Raw genomic sequence first — 16,644 nt, 5'->3', positions numbered from 1 at the left:
TGGAGTTCAGTGGCGTGATCTTGGCTCACTGCAACCTCTGCCTCCTGGGTTCAAGAGATTCTCCTGCCTCAGCTTCCTGAGTAGCTGGGATTACAGGTGCCTGCCACCATGCCCAGCTAATTTTTGTATTTTTAGTAGAGATGGGGTTTAACCATATTGGTCAAGCTGGTTTCAAACTCCTTACCTCAGGTGATCCACCCACCTTGGCCTCCCAAAGTGCTGGGATTACAGGTGTAAGCCACTGCCCCCGGCCTTTATTGTGGTTTTAATTTGCATTTCTCTGATGACTGGTGATGTTGAGCAATTTTTCATATGTTTGGTGGCCACTTGTATGTCTTCTTTTGAGAAATGTCTGTTCATATCCTTTGCGGTCTCTTTAATGGGGTTGTTTATTCTTTGCTGTTGTTGAGTTGTTTGTGTTCTTTGTAGATTCTGTATATTACTCCTTTGTCAGATGCAAAGTTTGCAAATATTTTGTTCCTATTCTGTAGGTTGTCTGTTTACTCTGTTGATTATTTCTTTTGCTGTGCTGTTTAAGTCCCATTTGTGTATATTTGGTTTTGCTGCATTTGCTTTTCAGGTCTAAGTTATGAATTATTTGCCTAGGCCAATATCTAGAAGAGATTTTCCTAAATTTTCTTCTAGAATTTTTATAGCTTCTGGTTTTTCATTTAAGTCATTAATGCATCTTGAGTTAAAGTTTGTATGTGATGAGAGGTGGGAATTCAGTTTCATTCTTTTGCCAATGGGTAGTCAATTTTCCCAGCATCATTTATTGAATAGAATGCCCTTTCCTCATTGTTTATTTTTGCCAACTTTGTTGAAGATCACTTTGTTGTAGGCATGTGGTTTTATTACTGGTTCTTTATTCTCTTTTCTTTCACAATTATTTTTCTCCCTTTTTTAGCTGTATCATTCCTAGCAATGGACCCTCTATTCCATTCCATTAATCTATCTGTCTGTTTTTGTACCAATGCTATGCCGTTTTATTGAGTATAGCATCATAGTATAATTTGAAATCAAACACATGATGCCTCAGGCTTAGTTCTTTTTGCTTACAAGTACTTTGGCTATTTGGATGCTTTTTTGGTTCCATATGATATTTAGGATCGTTTTTTCTAATTCTGTGAAAAAATGATATTGGTAATTTGATAGGAATTGTGTTGAATCTGTAGATTGCTTTAGTTAGTGTGGTCTTTGTAATGATATTGATTCTTCCAATCCAAAAATTCCATAAATTTTTGGAATAGTTTCAGTAAGATTGGTACCAGCTCTTTGTTGTACTTCTGGCAAAATTTGGCTGTAAACCTATCTGTTCTTGTTTTTCTTTGTTTGAAATTATTTTATTACTGAGTCAGTTTCATTACTTGTTACTGGTATATTTAGGAGATCTATTTTTTCCTGGTTTAGTCTTAGGAGGTTGTATGTTTCCAGGAATTTGCCCATTTTATTTTCTTTCTTTCTTTCTTTTTTTTTTTTAAAGGAATGTAAAACTATTATTGACCACAGTTCACCAGTATTTACAATAAGGTAAACAATATACATTTGGGGCCAGGCATGGTTGCTGACACCTGTAATCCCAGCACTTTGGGAGGCCGAGGCAGGTGGATCACAAGGTCAGGAGGTCGAAACTATCCTGGCCAACATGGTGAAACCCCGTCTCTACTAAAAATACAAAAAATTAGCCAGGCATGGTAGCGGGCGCCTCCAGTCCCAGCGATTCCTGAGGCTGAGGCAGAAGAATAGTGTGAACCCTGGAGAGGGAGCTTGCAGTGAGCCGGGATCGTGCCACTGCACTCCAGCCTGGGTGACAGAGCAAGATACTGTCTCAAAAACAAAACAAAACACACACACACACACACACAAACACACACAAAAAACCAAAAAACAATATACAGTTGGGTAACATTCTGATTACCACAAAGTTGTTTTTCCTGGCTTTTGCTGAACCAGTAAAGCAAATACTGAAAAGATTGAGCCTACATGTAAGGAATGAGTAGGGTAATTAAAAAACATGTAAGTCTTTTTTTTTTTTCTTCTTCTGAGACGGAGTCTCACTCTGTAGCCCAGGCTGGGGTGCAGTGGCAGCGATCTCGGCTCACTGCAAGCTCCGCCTCCCAGGTTCATGCTATTCTCCTGCCTCAGCCTCCCCAGTAGCTGGGACTACAGGCGCCGCCACCATGGGCCCAGCTAATTTTTTGTATTTTCAGTAGAGACGGGGTTTCACCGTGTTAGCCAGGATGGTCACGATCTCCTGTCCTTGTGATCCACCTGCCTTGGCCTCCCAAAGTGCTGGGATTACAGACGTGAGCCACCACGCCTGGCCAAAAACGTGTACGTCTTTTAGTTTACTTTTGTAATTTAAGCTATGAAGAGGCCTTTTTTTTTTCTTTTTTTTTTTTTTGAGATGGAGTCCTGTTCTGTCGACCAAACTGGAGCGCAGTGGCGCTATCTTGGCTCACTGTAACCTCCTCCTCCCGGGTTCAAATAGTTCTCTGGAAGAGGCCATTTTTTATTGCAGACTTGAAGAGCTATTATTCACTGCCTCCAAGCTGCTCCGGGTTGAAGGTCTGCGGCATCTTTGGCTCTCTGCGCCTCCAGCTTGAGCCACATCTGAGCAGGGAGGGACGAATTTAACCATTTTATCTAGGTTTTCTAGTTTGTATACATAGAGATATTCCTATTAGTCTCTGATGATCTTTTGTTTTCTGTGGTATCAGTTGTAATGTCACTTCACTTTTGATTGTTCTTGTGCTTACTTGAATCTTCTTTTTTCTTGGTTAATCTAGCTAGCACCATATCAATTTTCTCTTTCTTTTCTTTTCTTTTTTCTTCTTTTCTTTTCTTTCTTTCTTTCTTTTTCTTTTCTTTTTTTTTTGACAGAGTTTTGCTTTGTTGTCCAGGCTGGGGTGCAGTGTCATGATCTTGGCTCACTGCAACCTCTGCCTCCTGGGTTCAAGCAATTCTCAGGCCTCGGCCTCCTGAGTAGCTGAGATTACAGGCACCTGCCACCATGCACAGCATGTATTTTAGTAGAGACGGGGTTTTTTTGTATTTTAGTAGAGATAGGGTTTCACCATCTTGCCCAGGCTGGTCTCGAACTCCTGAGCTCAGGCAGTCCAACTCTCTTGGCCTCTGAAAGTGCTAGGATTACAGGCATCAGCCACCATGCCTGGCCTAGCACTATATTAATTTTCTTATCTTTTCAAAAAACAAAACAGGTTTTTTGAACTAACACAGACAAAAAAAAAAAAAAAGAATTTAAATAAGAGTTCAAGAAATAGGAAATTATGTAAAGCAACCCAACTTATGAGTTGTAGGCATTCCTGAGAGAGAAGAGGAAAAGGTAAAAAGATTGGAAACACATTTGAGGGAATAATCAGGAAAATTCTCTTGGCCTTGCTAGAGGGGTACATATCCAGATGCAACAAGCTCAAAGAATACCTGGAAATATTTTGCAAGATGAACTTTACCAGATTATCCAAAGTCAACTTGAAGAAAAATACTCTGAAAGAAGCAAGAGAGAATTTTCAAATTACCTATAAAGGAAATCACATTAGACTAACAGCAGACTTCTCAGAAGAAAGTTTACACACCAGAAGGCACTGGGATCCTATTTTCTGTCTGCTTAGTCTAGCCTATGTTAAAGCCTTCATCTGTAACCCAACCCTTCAGTGTGTTTTTCATTTCCAGAAATTCCATTGTTTTTATTTAAAGATATCTGTACTTCATTCACATTCTGCATTGTTCTGGTATCTTTGTGTTGATTTTCCACTTTCTCTTGGATCTCATTGAGCTTCTTTATAATTCATATTTTGAATTCATTATCTTTCATTTCAGAATTTTCATTTTGGTTGGTTAGGATCCATTGCTAGAGAGCTAGTGCATCCTTTGGTAGTGTCAAAACATTCTACCTTTTTTTTTTCTTCATGATGCCAAAGTTCTTATGATGGTTTCTTCTCATCTGGGAAAACTGTCACTTCTTATTTTTGAATTTACTTTAATTTAGATGGGGCTTTTCCCCCTTGTGGGTGTAACTATAGTGTCTATTGGGTAGGGGGCTTTGGCTTTGTTTCTTTTTCTTTTTGTTTTTTTTGAGACAGAGTTTCGCTCTGTTGCTCAGACTGGAGTGCAGTGGTGCGATCTCGGCTCACTGCAAGCTCCGCCGCCTGGGTTCACGCCATTCTCCTGCCTCAGCCTCCCAAGTAGCTGGGACTACAGGCACCCGCCACCACGACCGGCTAATGTTTTGTATTTTTTTTTAGTAGAGATGGGGTTTCACCGTGTTAGCCAGAATGGTCTCGATCTCCTGACCTCGTGATCCACCTGCCTCAGCCTCCGAAAGTGCTGGGATTACAGGCGTGAGCTACCACGCCTGGCCTGGCTTTGTTTTTTCAGCCCTGTGCCCTTCTGTCAGTAGACTTTTTGTTGGTTTGTGCCTTTTAACCTCCATGCCAGTAAGTGGCACTTATGAGTAAGAGCCAGCTATGGCAGAAGGAGATAGTGTGTGTTTGATCTTTGTTTACTGTGATTTCCTCTCTGTTGTTTCAGGTGATAGGCTGGTCTATGTAATGCCTAGACTCTGAGCTGCCTGTTCAGCCCAGGGGGGAAGACAAAGCTGGGCAGAGCTGGACCAAAAAGCTTACCCACCAACATCTCAATGATTAACGTGAACAGTAGCCTTTACGGGGGTGGCTGGGGCAGCTCCTGTTGAAATGCTCACAGGTCTCTGTAGGGAGGGAGGAGCTGTACCAGCTCTGCCCCCTATGTAGGTAGGAACATGATCTGTTTCCCTATCCTACCCCTGTCCCAGAGCTCATGACTCTTAGTTCAGACAGACGATGTCATCTACCTCCAGGTCATAATGTAGCCAAGAGCCATTGAAAATGCCTGTCTGGTGACTCTTCACAGGAGCAACCTCAGGGTAGGACCTCTTCCCTCAGCCCAATACAGACAGCCCTGTGGCTTGCCTGTTCTCTCATGCAGGAACGCTGCTACTTTGTGTACACAGGGGAAGCAGCTTCACCTTTCAGCACAGGAGGGTGGGTTTCAGCTGTTGTAGTGTCGGCCGGCTGGGTCAGCACAGCCTTAGTCTCTAGAAGAAGTGATCAGGTGCCAGTGGTGGACTGGGCTAGCCATTTTCTTGATTCTCAGATCCCAAATGGTGTTCTGGATGGTATGCATAAGTACTGGAGGGACTGGATCAGAAACAGGCTGGCATATGTGTCCTCAGGTACCCAGGGTTCAGATGCTGGCTGTGATAGAGAGGGGCAGGCTGGCCCCCACACAACTGGCAGAAAACTTAGGCAGGGGCAGGAAGAATGCTCAGGCAACTGCAGAATGCTAAAGCGACAGCAGTGCCAGGGCTGATTGCAAGTACCTGGGGCTGGGCTCTCAGAAGAGTGCCAGGCCACAGCTGAAATGATCAGATGGGAGTACTCTTCTTTATTCTTTTTTTTTTTTTTTTTTCTTTTTTTGAGACAGCGTTTTGCTCCTGTCGTCCGGGTTGGAGTGCAATGGCATGGCCTCGGTTCACTGCAACCTCTACCTCCTGGGTTCAAGCAATTCTCCTGCCTCAGCTTCCTGAGTAGCTGGGATTACAGGCACCCTCCATCACATTGGCTAATTTTTGTATTTTTAGTAGAGATGGGGTTTTGCCATGTTGGCCAGGCTGGTCTTGAACTTCTGACCTCAGGTGATCTGCCTGTCTCAGCCTCCCAGAGTGCTGCGATTACAGGTGTGATCCACCGCGCCCAGCCCATCCTTTATTCTTAAAGGACAGCTTTCTGGGGGTAAAGTATTCCTTTTGGTCTTTCTCTTCTAGTACATTGAGTCGTCCCACTGTTTCTTGACCCGCAAGATTTCTGTTGAGAAATCCATTGATAGTCTTATACAGCTTCCCTTATATGGGACAAGATGTTTTTCTCTTGCTGCTTTCAAAATTCTCTTTGTGATATAGGTCAGGGTATACAAAGATTCAGTTTTCAAAATGAATAAGTTCTGAAAATCTAATGTACGGCAGTGTGAATATAGTTAACAATACAACATTGTATACTTGAAATTTGGTAAAAGAGTAGATCTACATGTTCTCATCCCCCAAAAAAGCGAAGAAAATAATAATTATTTGAGGTAATAAATATGATAAATAACTTAATTGTGGCAATTTTTTCACAATGTATATACATATTAAAACAAGCTGTACACCTGAAATATATACAATTTTATTTCTCAAATATGTATTTATTACTCATTCACAGAGGGATGTGAATACTTAAAGGAGAGAGAATCATTAAAAAAAACCCCTCCAAATCCCCAAATTCTGTCTTTGACATTTGACAATTTAATTATAATTTGTCTTAGTGTTTACCTATTTGGGTTTTGAATATTTGGGCTTCATGAATGTGGATGTTAATTTCTCTACCTAGATGTGAAAAGTTTTCAGACATTGTTTCTCTAAATACTATTTCTGTTTCTTTCTCTCTTTTCTTCTGTGATTTCTATAATGCATACATTGGTTTGCTTGATGATTTGCCGTATGTTCCGTAGGCTCTCTTCACTTTTTCCATTCTTTTTGTTTTTGTTCATCTAATGATAATTTCAAGTAATTTGTTTTAGAGTTCACTCATTCTTTCTTCTGCTTGATTGAGTCTTGTGTTGAAGCTGTCCACTAAAATTCTCAGTGCAATTATTTTACTTTTTAGAGTCAGAATATTTGTGTGTTTTTCATTTCTTTGTTGAACTTCTAATTTTGTTCATGTATTGTTTTCCTGATTTCATTTTGTCGTTTGTCTGTGTTTGCTTGAAGCTTATTTAGCTTTTTTTTTTTAGACAATTATTTTGAATTTTTGCTGGGTGCGGTGGCTCACGCTTGTAATCCCAGCACTTTGGGAGGCCGAAGTGGGTGGATCACCTGAGGTCAGGAGTTTGAGGCTAGCCTGGCCAACATGGTGAAGCCCTGTCTTTACTAAAAATACAAAAACTAGCTAGGTGTGGTGGTGCACGCCTGTAATCCCAGCTACTTGAAGGCTGAGGCAGGAGAATCACTTGAACCTGGGAAGTGAAGGTTGCAGTGAGCTGAGATCACACCACTGTACTTCAGCCTGGGCGACAGAGCGAGACTCTGTCAAAGCAAGCAAGCACAATTATTTTGATTTTTTTTCAAGTAGCACATGGATCTTCATTATTTTAGGGCCAGTTAATGGCTCTATATTAGAGATATTTTTTCTCTTTTTTTTTTGTGGGGTCATGTTTTATTCTTTGTAATCTTCATAGTCTTGCATTGATCTTTGCTTATTTAAAAGAGCAGTCTTGTCTTCTTGTCTTTACACACTGGTTTTATTAGGTAAAGACACTCTCATGTTAGGCTCCCAACTGGCGTAACTACCTTAGGGACCATGGTCATGTGGGATGGATCGGGTCCTGGTCTTCTGTGGGTTCTGCAGTCAGTCTGTATGTGGGTGAAGCTCATGGAAGGATTTGGACAAGGAGCTTCAGTGCTTTGGGCATGTGGGGTTGGAGCCAAGTCCACAGAGAAATGTGGATGCTTATAGGTCTGCTGAGTCTGCACTTAATGTATTTGCTACTAAGGTGTGAGCCTGCCTTCTTAAAGGGGCTTTCCTTGGTCTTCAGATGTACTAGAATATCATAATCTCCTATCTGGATCCCAAAGCTCCCGCAATGGCACTTTTGTCCATAGATGCTTGCCAAATTAGCATTTTCTCAGGGGATAAGAACTGGGATCTCCTAGTCTCTTATCTTGCAGGTGTCACTCTCCTTTAATTCTTTAATCTTGGTTTCTCTTAGATCTGTGGACCTAAATTATAATGACTATTGGAAATAAAATATTTTTTTAGTAAATCCAACATCTGAGCAGTCTCACAGCCAGTTTCTGTTGACCTCTTTCTTTCTTTCTTTTTTAGGGGTATATTTTATTTTATACATTCTGTGTAACGTTTTGTTACAAATGGGGTATTTTAGATAATGCATTGTAACAACTTGGGATAGGAGTTCTATCTCCTCCCCTAAAGCTTGTTATTGTTATGTATTTGTTCAGTAACTGGCAGAATTGTTTGAGTAAAGTCTGTTTCTCCTCCTACAATGTTAAGCTTCTGATGTTGCTCCTCGTTAAGGTGCAGTTTTAGGCAGGCCCATAGACACACTGAATGAAGTGGTTTTGGTTGCCCTCTCTCTTTTCACATGATTGTACCCAGCTGATAAGCTCCACTAATTGCCAGCTGATTGCTCAATTGTTTGCAGCACTGCCCTGTTAAAGATATTGTTCTGTAAATGAATTCTATCAAATTGTCTCCTTTTAAGGAATGATTTCTGAAGTCAGTGTTTGACATTTGTTGCAACCCCAGGATGCCTCCTCCCAGTTTTCTTATTATTTGTTTCTGTCTTGCAAACTAGTTGGACTACAATTTAGCCTTTATTGGAATCTCCTTATAATTTTATTTCATCCCAACTTCCATCCTTCTTTTTTTTTTTTTTTTTTTTGTGTGTGTGAGTTGGAGTCTTACTTTCTCGCCCAGGCTGGAGTGCAGTGGCATGATCTCGGCTCACTGCAACCTCTGCCTCCAGGGTTCAGGCAATTCTCCTGCCTCACCTTCCTGAATAGCTGGAATTACAGGCACCCACCACCATGCCTGGCTAATTTTTGTATTTTTAGTAGAGATGGGGTCTCACCACATTGGCCAAGCTGGTCTCAAACTCCTGACCTCAAATGATCCACCCGCCTCGGCCTCCTAAAGTGCTGGGATTACAGGTGTGAGCCACACGACTGGCCCCGTCCTTCTTTTTAAATGTAAAATACTTTTATTTGTTTTTTGAGTAGTTTTACATTTGTAGAAAAATTGAGTGGAAAGAACAGAGATCTTAAGGCCCTTCCTTGATTTTCTTCTATTATTAACATCCTGCCTTAAGTGTGGTACATTTGTTACACTTGCTGAGGCAATACTGCTAAGTTGTAAACTAAAGTTCGTATCTGACAAGTCTTCACTGTTTGTGTTGAACATTGTCTGGGTTTGAACAGATGTCTAGTGACCTCTATCCCATACTACAGTAACATTCACCGTAGTTTCACTGCCCTAAATATCAACTGTACTTGACCTATTCATTTCTGTCTCCTCCTCTTCCCTTTATCCTTGGCAACTATTGATCTTTTTACTCTCCATAATTTTTTATTTTGGGAATATCATATAATTGGAATCATAGTTCGTGTAAAACTTTCAGATTGGCTTCATCCACTTAGAAATATGTATTTGAGTTTTCTCTGTGTCTTTTTTTGTGGCTTGGTAGCTGATTTCTTGTTGTCATTGAATAATATTTCATGTTTAGGTATGCCACAGATTGTTTATCCACTCACCGATTGAAGGACATCTTGGATGCTTTCAAGTTTAGCAATTATGAACAAAGTTGCTATAAACATTTGTGTGCGGGCTTTTGTACAGATGCACGTTTTCAACTTATTTGGATAAATACTGATGAGTGCACTTTTGGATCATATGGTAAAAGTACATTTAGTTTTGAAAGAAACTGCCCAACAATCTTACAACGTGGCTATGCCATTTTGCATTCCCACAGGCAATGAGTGATAGTTCCTGCTGCTCTCTATCTTTCCCAGGATTTGGTGTTGTCAGTTTTTGGATTTTGGAAATTTAATTTTTATTTTTTGAAATGGAGTCTCATTCTTGTTACCCAGGCTGTAGTGCAGTGGCATGATCTTGGCTCACTGCAACCTCCACCTGCCGGGTTCAAGCAATTCTCCTGCCTCAGCCTCCCAGATATCTGGGATTACAGGTGCACACCACCATGCCTGGCTATTTTTTTTTGTATTTTTAGTAGAGATGGGATTTCACCATGTTGGCCAGGCTGGTCTTGAACTCCTGACCTCTGGTGATCCAACCACCTCAGCCTTCCAAAGTGCTGGGATTACAGATGTGAGCCACTGTGCTCGGCCTAAAAAAAATTTCTAACTTTTATTTTAGATTCAGTGGGTGGAAATTTAGTAATTGTGTAGTATCATGTATTTTTCTTCTAATTTGCAATTCCTTGAGGATGTATGATGTTGATCTTCTTTTTTACATGCTAATTTCTTAACTGAATATCTTTTTTGTTGACGTAGCTATTTGGATCTTGTGCTCATTTTTAGTTGAGTTGTTCATTTTCTTGTTGTTGGGTTTTAAGAGTTCTTTGTATATTTTGAACATCAGTCCTTTATCAAGTGTGTGTTTTGCAAAGATTTTCTCTCAGTCTGTGGCTTATCTTGTTATCTGTAGCAGTATCTTTTGCTAGCAAAAGTTTTAGTTTTAATGAAGTTCAACTCATTGATTCTTTCCATTCATTGATGATGTTTTCAGTGTTACATCGATGAAGTCATTGCTAAATCCAAAGTCACTTGCATTTCCTTTTATGTTATCTGTTGTGAGGGAGTGATGACTATCTGGATTGGTGGCACAGGCATAAAAGAATTTACCTTGTTCAGGCAGAAGTTGCAGTGAGCCAGGATTGCACCACTGCACTCCAGCCTGGGTGACAGAGTGAAACTCTTTCTCAAAAAAAAAAAAAAAAAAAAAAAAAAAAAGAATTTACCTTGTTGTAGGTAGGGAAGGTAGATTTATTAAACAAAGTAGGAAAATACATTGCTAGGGGGGCAAAAGGCAGCTTGCAAGAAAGAAGCTGACTACAAACAAAGGATTGCTCGAGATTTTATAGGCTAGTTCTTAGGCTGTAGAGGCTGATGAGGGCTTTGTGTAGTGCTGATAATGCCAAGGTTGTGAAGCAGGATTCTTCTCAGTCATCTTGCCAGCCAGAGACCTCCAGCCAGTGACACCCCCACCTAGGCCTTGCTTGGGCATGCTACCTGCCACACAGGCGGCTTCCAATACACTTGGCCCAGTCTGACTTGCACAGTGGCTGGGCCTACGGCTGGACCAGCATGCCCCAGCCTGCCTGTGTTATAGCTTCTACCTGAGATCGGGGGTTCACGAGCTCTTTTCCCACATCCAAGAAGAATGAGGATACCCTAACAGTTGAAGGATGAGGAAGGCAGAGAAAAATTTTATTGAGTGATGGAACAGCTCTCAGTGGAGAGGGGACCTGGGGGTGGTTTCTCTCCTCGTGTGGCTAAGCCCAGGGCTTTTATGGGCTCAGAATAGGGGAGTGCTTGCTGATTGGTTTGTGAATATGCAGAAAGGTTAAAACAAAGGCATGACCCAAAGGTAGGCACAACAATGTAAAAAAAAAAAAAACAATTGGCCGGTCGCAGTGGCTCATGCCTGTAATCCCAGCACTTTGGGAGGCCGAGGCGGGCGGATCATGAGGTCAGGAGATCAAGACCATCCTGGCTAACACGGTGAAACCCTGTCTCTACTAAAAATGCAAAAAATTAGCCGGGCATGGCGGCTGGTGCCTATAGTCCCAGCTACTTGGGAGGCTGAGGCAGGAGAATGGTGTGAACCCGGGAGGCAGAGCTTGCAGTGAGCGAGATCGGGCCACTGCACTCCAGCCTGGGCAACTGAGCAAGACTCAGTCTCAAAAAAAAAAAAAAAACAACAATTAGGAAGTGTAGGTGTATGTAAACCAGGTGAAGGGTGGGGATCAGTCAGAGGAAAGAGCACCAAGCAGGATGACAGCTTCTTAGTCCAGTCTGTGAATTTGACTTGTAGCTTGGCTTTCAGGCTTTAAACTGTCCTTGGCTTGGAGGTGGGGTTTCCCTGGGGACTTGCCCCTCTCTGCCTAGGCATTTGTCTGCCTCCTGCCGCTGTCAGTGCAGTGAGCTAACTTGCAATATTTTGTATCAGCCGAGGGTCTGCTGGTAGCCAGGCACAGGAAGATTGTGAGTCGTTTGTGCAGGAGGGCTGTGTGTTCTGGATTATGAAGAAAGGCAGACTTGTAGCTTATCTGCTTCTTCTTTTTTTTTTTTTTTTTTTTTTTTGGTTTCCCCTGCTCCCACCAGCCTGACTGCCCTTCCCTAATTAGGACTCTACGTTATCTTCTAGGAATTTTATCATTTTATGCTTAATGTCTGTTTATAGATTCTCATTTTTGCATGTGAGTATTCAGTTCCAGCACCATTTGTTGAAAAGAATTAGCTTGTCCACAATGAATTCCCATTGCTTCTTTATCAAATATCAGTTAACTATATTTGTGTAGGCATATTTCTGGGCTCTCTACTCTGTTCTATTGATCTGTTTATGTATTATTTTGCCCATGCCATGCTGTTTTGATTACTATGGCTTTGTAGTAAATCCTGAGGTTGAATAGTATGTCTTCCAACTTTGTTCTTCCTCAATATTGTGTTGGCTATTCTAGTTTTTTTTGTTTTTGTTTTTTTTTTGCCTTTTCATATAAATTTTGGAGTTTGTTATTATTCACAAAATAATTTGGTGAATTTTTGATTGGGATTGTGGTGAATCCATAAGTTAAGTTATGGAAAATTGACATCTTGACAATATTGAGTCTTTCTACCCATGTACCTGGAATGTCTCTCCATTTATTTAGATAGTCCCTGATTTTTTCAATAGAGTTTTGTCATTTTTCTCATCTAGAACCACTATGAAAAACAGTATGGTGGTGATATGGTTTGGCTGTGTCTCCACCCAAATCTCAGCTTTAATTATATCTCCCAGAATTCCCACAAGATTTGGGAGGGACCCAGGGGAAGGTAATTGAATTATGGGGGCTGGTCTTTCTCATGCTATTTTGTGATAGTGAATAAGTCTCACAAGATCTGATGCGTTTATCAAGGGTTTCTGCTTTTGCTTCTTCCTAATTTTCTCTTGCTGCTGCCATGTAAGAAATGCCTTTCACCTCCCACCATGCTTCTAAGGCCTCCCCAGCCATGTGGAACTGTAAGTCCATTTAAACCTCTTTTTCTTCCCATGCTATCAGTAGCATGAAAACAGACTAATAGAGGTGGTTTGTCCAAAATTGAAAATAAAATTACCATATGATCTAACAATCCTCTTTCTGGGTATATATCTCAAAGTGTTGAAAGCAGAGTCTTACTTAGATATTTGTAAAGCCATATAAATTGCATTATTATCCACAGTAGCTGAGAGATGGAAGCAACCCAAATGTCCATCAACAGAAGAATAGGTTAGGAAGTATTAACTCTGTACTCTGTATTTGATTCCATTGGTCTACATGTCTGTCTTTATGCTACTTCCAAACTATTTTGATTACTATAGCTTTGTAATATGTTCTGAATTCTAGAAGTGTGAGACCTCTAACTTTGGTCTTTCTTTTCAATATTTTTTTGGCTATTCAGGTCCCTTGGGATTGCATATAAATTTTTGGATGGGTTTTCTCTGTTTCATGGCCTGTTTCTCCTCCAAGGCAAAATCTCTGAGGCAGGTTCTGGAATTGTGGGTGGAAACAATGGCATATTACCCCCTCCTCTGAAGTTTCAGGCACCCACTGGTAACTGAGAGCTCACTGAGGAGGAGCAGCAGTCTGAGGTTCTTTGGATTACTTCCCCACACAATGAACCACTGCCTCATGAACTAGGCAAGGATGGTCAGGGCCCCCATCTTCTCTGTTTGCTGCATCCAAGGCAGGGCCCCTATTTCACAAGTAGGTCTTGAGTGGTAAAAGGGAGCCTCCAACTCTCAAATGAACTTGCCAAGGACTTAGCCTCAAAAACAGGTAGATGGGGGTTGGATATGGAATGCTGTATTGTCTCCGGTTTTGGAGGGCAGTAGTAAAGATGACTAAACTCTATTTGTGTAAATATTTTATGCTAGTAAATACCTGAAATATTAGCTTACATTTGAAAGATGATAACTTTCTTTTTTTTTTTTAAGATGGAGTCTCACTCTTGTTGCTCAGGCCGAAGTGCAATGGCACAATCTCAGTTCACTGCAACCTCCACCTCTGGATTCAAGCAATTCTCCTGCCTCAGCCTCCCAAGTAGCTGGGATTACATGTGCCTGCCACCACGCCCAGCTAATTTCTGTATTTTTAGTAGAGACAGGGTTTCACCATGTTGGCAAGGCTGGTCTCAAACTCCTGACCTCAGGTGATCTGCCCACCTTGGCCTCCCAAAATGTGAGAAAAGTGATGTCTACTAAAAATCTTTTTTCTCTGTGTTTCCCATAGCAGGATACTTTGCTTTAGGCTCTGCTCAGTAGACAGTTTCCAATTGTGTGCACAGCCTGAGACTGATGCTGACAGAAACCGATTAGTGCATACTGTCAAGTCTTAAAATGAGATGCAGGGTAGATCCCTGTCTAATTAAATGTATTACAATATCTTCATCTCTGTCTTTTTTTTTTTTTTTTTTTTGAGATGGAGTCTTGCTCTGTTGCCCAGGCTGGAGTGCAGTGGTGTGATCTCAGCTCACTGCAAGCTCCATCTCCCGGTTTCACACCATTCTCCTGCCTCAGCCTCCTGAGTAGCTGGGACTATAGCGCCCACCACCACGCCTGGCTAATTTTTTGTATTTTTAGTAGAGACGGGGTTTCACTGTTTAGCCAGAATGGTCTCGATCTTCTGACCTCGTGATCCACCTGCCTTGGCCTCCCAAAGTGCTGGGATTACAGGCGTGAGCCACTACGCCCGGCCTGTCATTTTTATAACAGGAGTGAGAGTAATAGAGTAAAACTCTATTGGTGCTAGAGAATTCAATTCATGTCATTCTTGTTCTCTAGGCGCTGTTACCCTTTGCTGTGGTGGGGAGTATGGATGAAGTGAAAGTTGGAAAAAGGATGGTCAGAGGCCGTCACTACCCTTGGGGAGTTTTGCAAGGTAAATATAAAAGAGGGCAGGCTTTGGAATGATTAAATTAAATATATGTGTATCACTCGTAGTCTCAAAATAACATTTTAACTTGAGTTAATGTTGGTAACTCTTGTAATCTGTAAGTTAGCGGTTACTAATGAGGAACACAAACTCTGTTTTATTTAAACTAATGCTTACTTTGACCGTGATTCATTCTCATAGAAGTTTGCTGAACGCTGCTTTAAGCCAAAATCTACAGAGTCTGGGAAGAACCTCTTTGTTTATCCCAGTGCTCCCAATACGCAATGTACATATTATTTGTCTCTGTATCAATCATGACATTGAGAATGCTGGAAAGCACTTTAAACAAAATGGAAGCAAAAATACTAGTGTGTAGACATGTTACATAAACTCATTACTACCTAATGTAGAAACCATTTTAAACTGGTCACTAGAAAAAAGAGTGATAAACTTTTTAAAACAAGAAAGTACAATTTACCTTTGGCTAAAGATTATACCTTTGACATTTATATTGTTATTTAGCATCATACTAAGTTAGAATAGTGTAATAAGCAGTAATTTATTGTCTTGTTCATATACTTGCGGTACTAATTATTGGGGAATGGAAGATTTCTACTTGTGCTGGTTTCCAAATGATGTTTTTTGTTTGTTTGTTTGTTTGCTTTTTAAGACAGAGTTTCACTCTTGTTGCCCAGGCTGGAGTGCAGTGGCATGATCTTGGCTCACTGCAACCTCCGCCTCCTGGGTTCCAGCTAGTCTCCTGCCTCTGCCTTCCAAGTAGCTGGGATTACATGCGCTCACCACCACACCCAGCTGAATTTTGTATTTTTAGTAGAGACGGGGTTTCACCATATTAGCCAGGCTGATCTCGAACTCCTGATCTCAGGTGATCCACCTGCCTTGGCCTCCCAAAGTGCCGGGATTACAGGCATGCCCAGCCCCAAGTGATGTTTTTTTAAAATTGACATATTAGATATTTTAAAATTTGTTAAACATACTTAAAACTTAATGTTTTAATATTTATTATATTATGTTGTATTACATACTAGTATATGTTATGAAGTATATATCTATACTATATGTTGATGTGTAAAATTTGGTCACAGTATTAATCACAATAAAACATATATTGTGGTCAATCTTCTGGACGTGATAAACACAGGAGACCCATACAAATTATTTTTCATTAATTAATTAATCTTAATTGACAAATAAAATTGTATGTACTTATGTACAACATGATGTTTTGAAATACATATACATTGTGGAATGGCTAAATTGATATAATTAACGTGTTATCTCAATTATTTTTGCGATGAAAACTTAACATCTATCTTAGTAATTTTCAAGAATATAAAATATTGTTATTAACATAGTCATTATGTTGTACAATAGATCTCTTTAACTTTTTCTTATCTAACTAAAATTTTGTATCCTTTGACCAACATCTCTCCTACCATACCCTCTACCTAACTCAAGTAAGCACCATTCTACTCTCTGTTTCTACAAGTTTAACTTTTACTATTAGTGAGATCATTTACTATTTGTCTTTCTGTGCTTGGCATACTCACTTAGTGTAAAGTCCTCCAGTTCCATCCATGTTGCTGCAAATGATAGGATTTCCTGATTTTTAAGGCTGAATAGTATTCCATTGCATATGTATGCCACACTTATTTTCTTCATTCATCTTTTCATGGACACTTAGATTGCTTCCATATCTTGGCTCTTGTGCATAATGGTAATGGTATCTCTCTGACATACTGACTTCATTTTTGGGAGGTAATATATCCAGTAGTGAGATGGCTGGGTCATATGGTAGTTATTTTATTTTTAATTTTTTGAAGAAACTCCATACTGTTTTTCATAATGGCTATCCTAATTTACATTGCCACGAACAGTATA

General features: G+C 40.5%; 1 protein-coding gene across 1 annotated transcript in view; it reads left to right on the top strand.

Moving 5' to 3' along the window:
* SEPTIN14 (septin 14) overlaps positions 1-16,644 on the top strand; it is a 53,680-nt gene that overhangs the window by 10,860 nt on the left and 26,176 nt on the right. The window contains exon 3 of the mRNA XM_015133443.3: positions 14,652-14,748. Within this exon, the coding sequence (XP_014988929.2) occupies positions 14,652-14,748 (97 nt within the window). The remainder of the gene's footprint in view (positions 1-14,651; positions 14,749-16,644) is intronic.

This window comes from Macaca mulatta, chromosome 3 (assembly GCF_049350105.2).
Source record: "Macaca mulatta isolate MMU2019108-1 chromosome 3, T2T-MMU8v2.0, whole genome shotgun sequence".
Lineage (NCBI taxonomy): Eukaryota > Metazoa > Chordata > Mammalia > Primates > Cercopithecidae > Macaca > Macaca mulatta.
The sequence above is the reverse complement of the archived record's forward strand: the minus strand, read 5'-3'. Positions and strand labels throughout refer to the sequence as shown.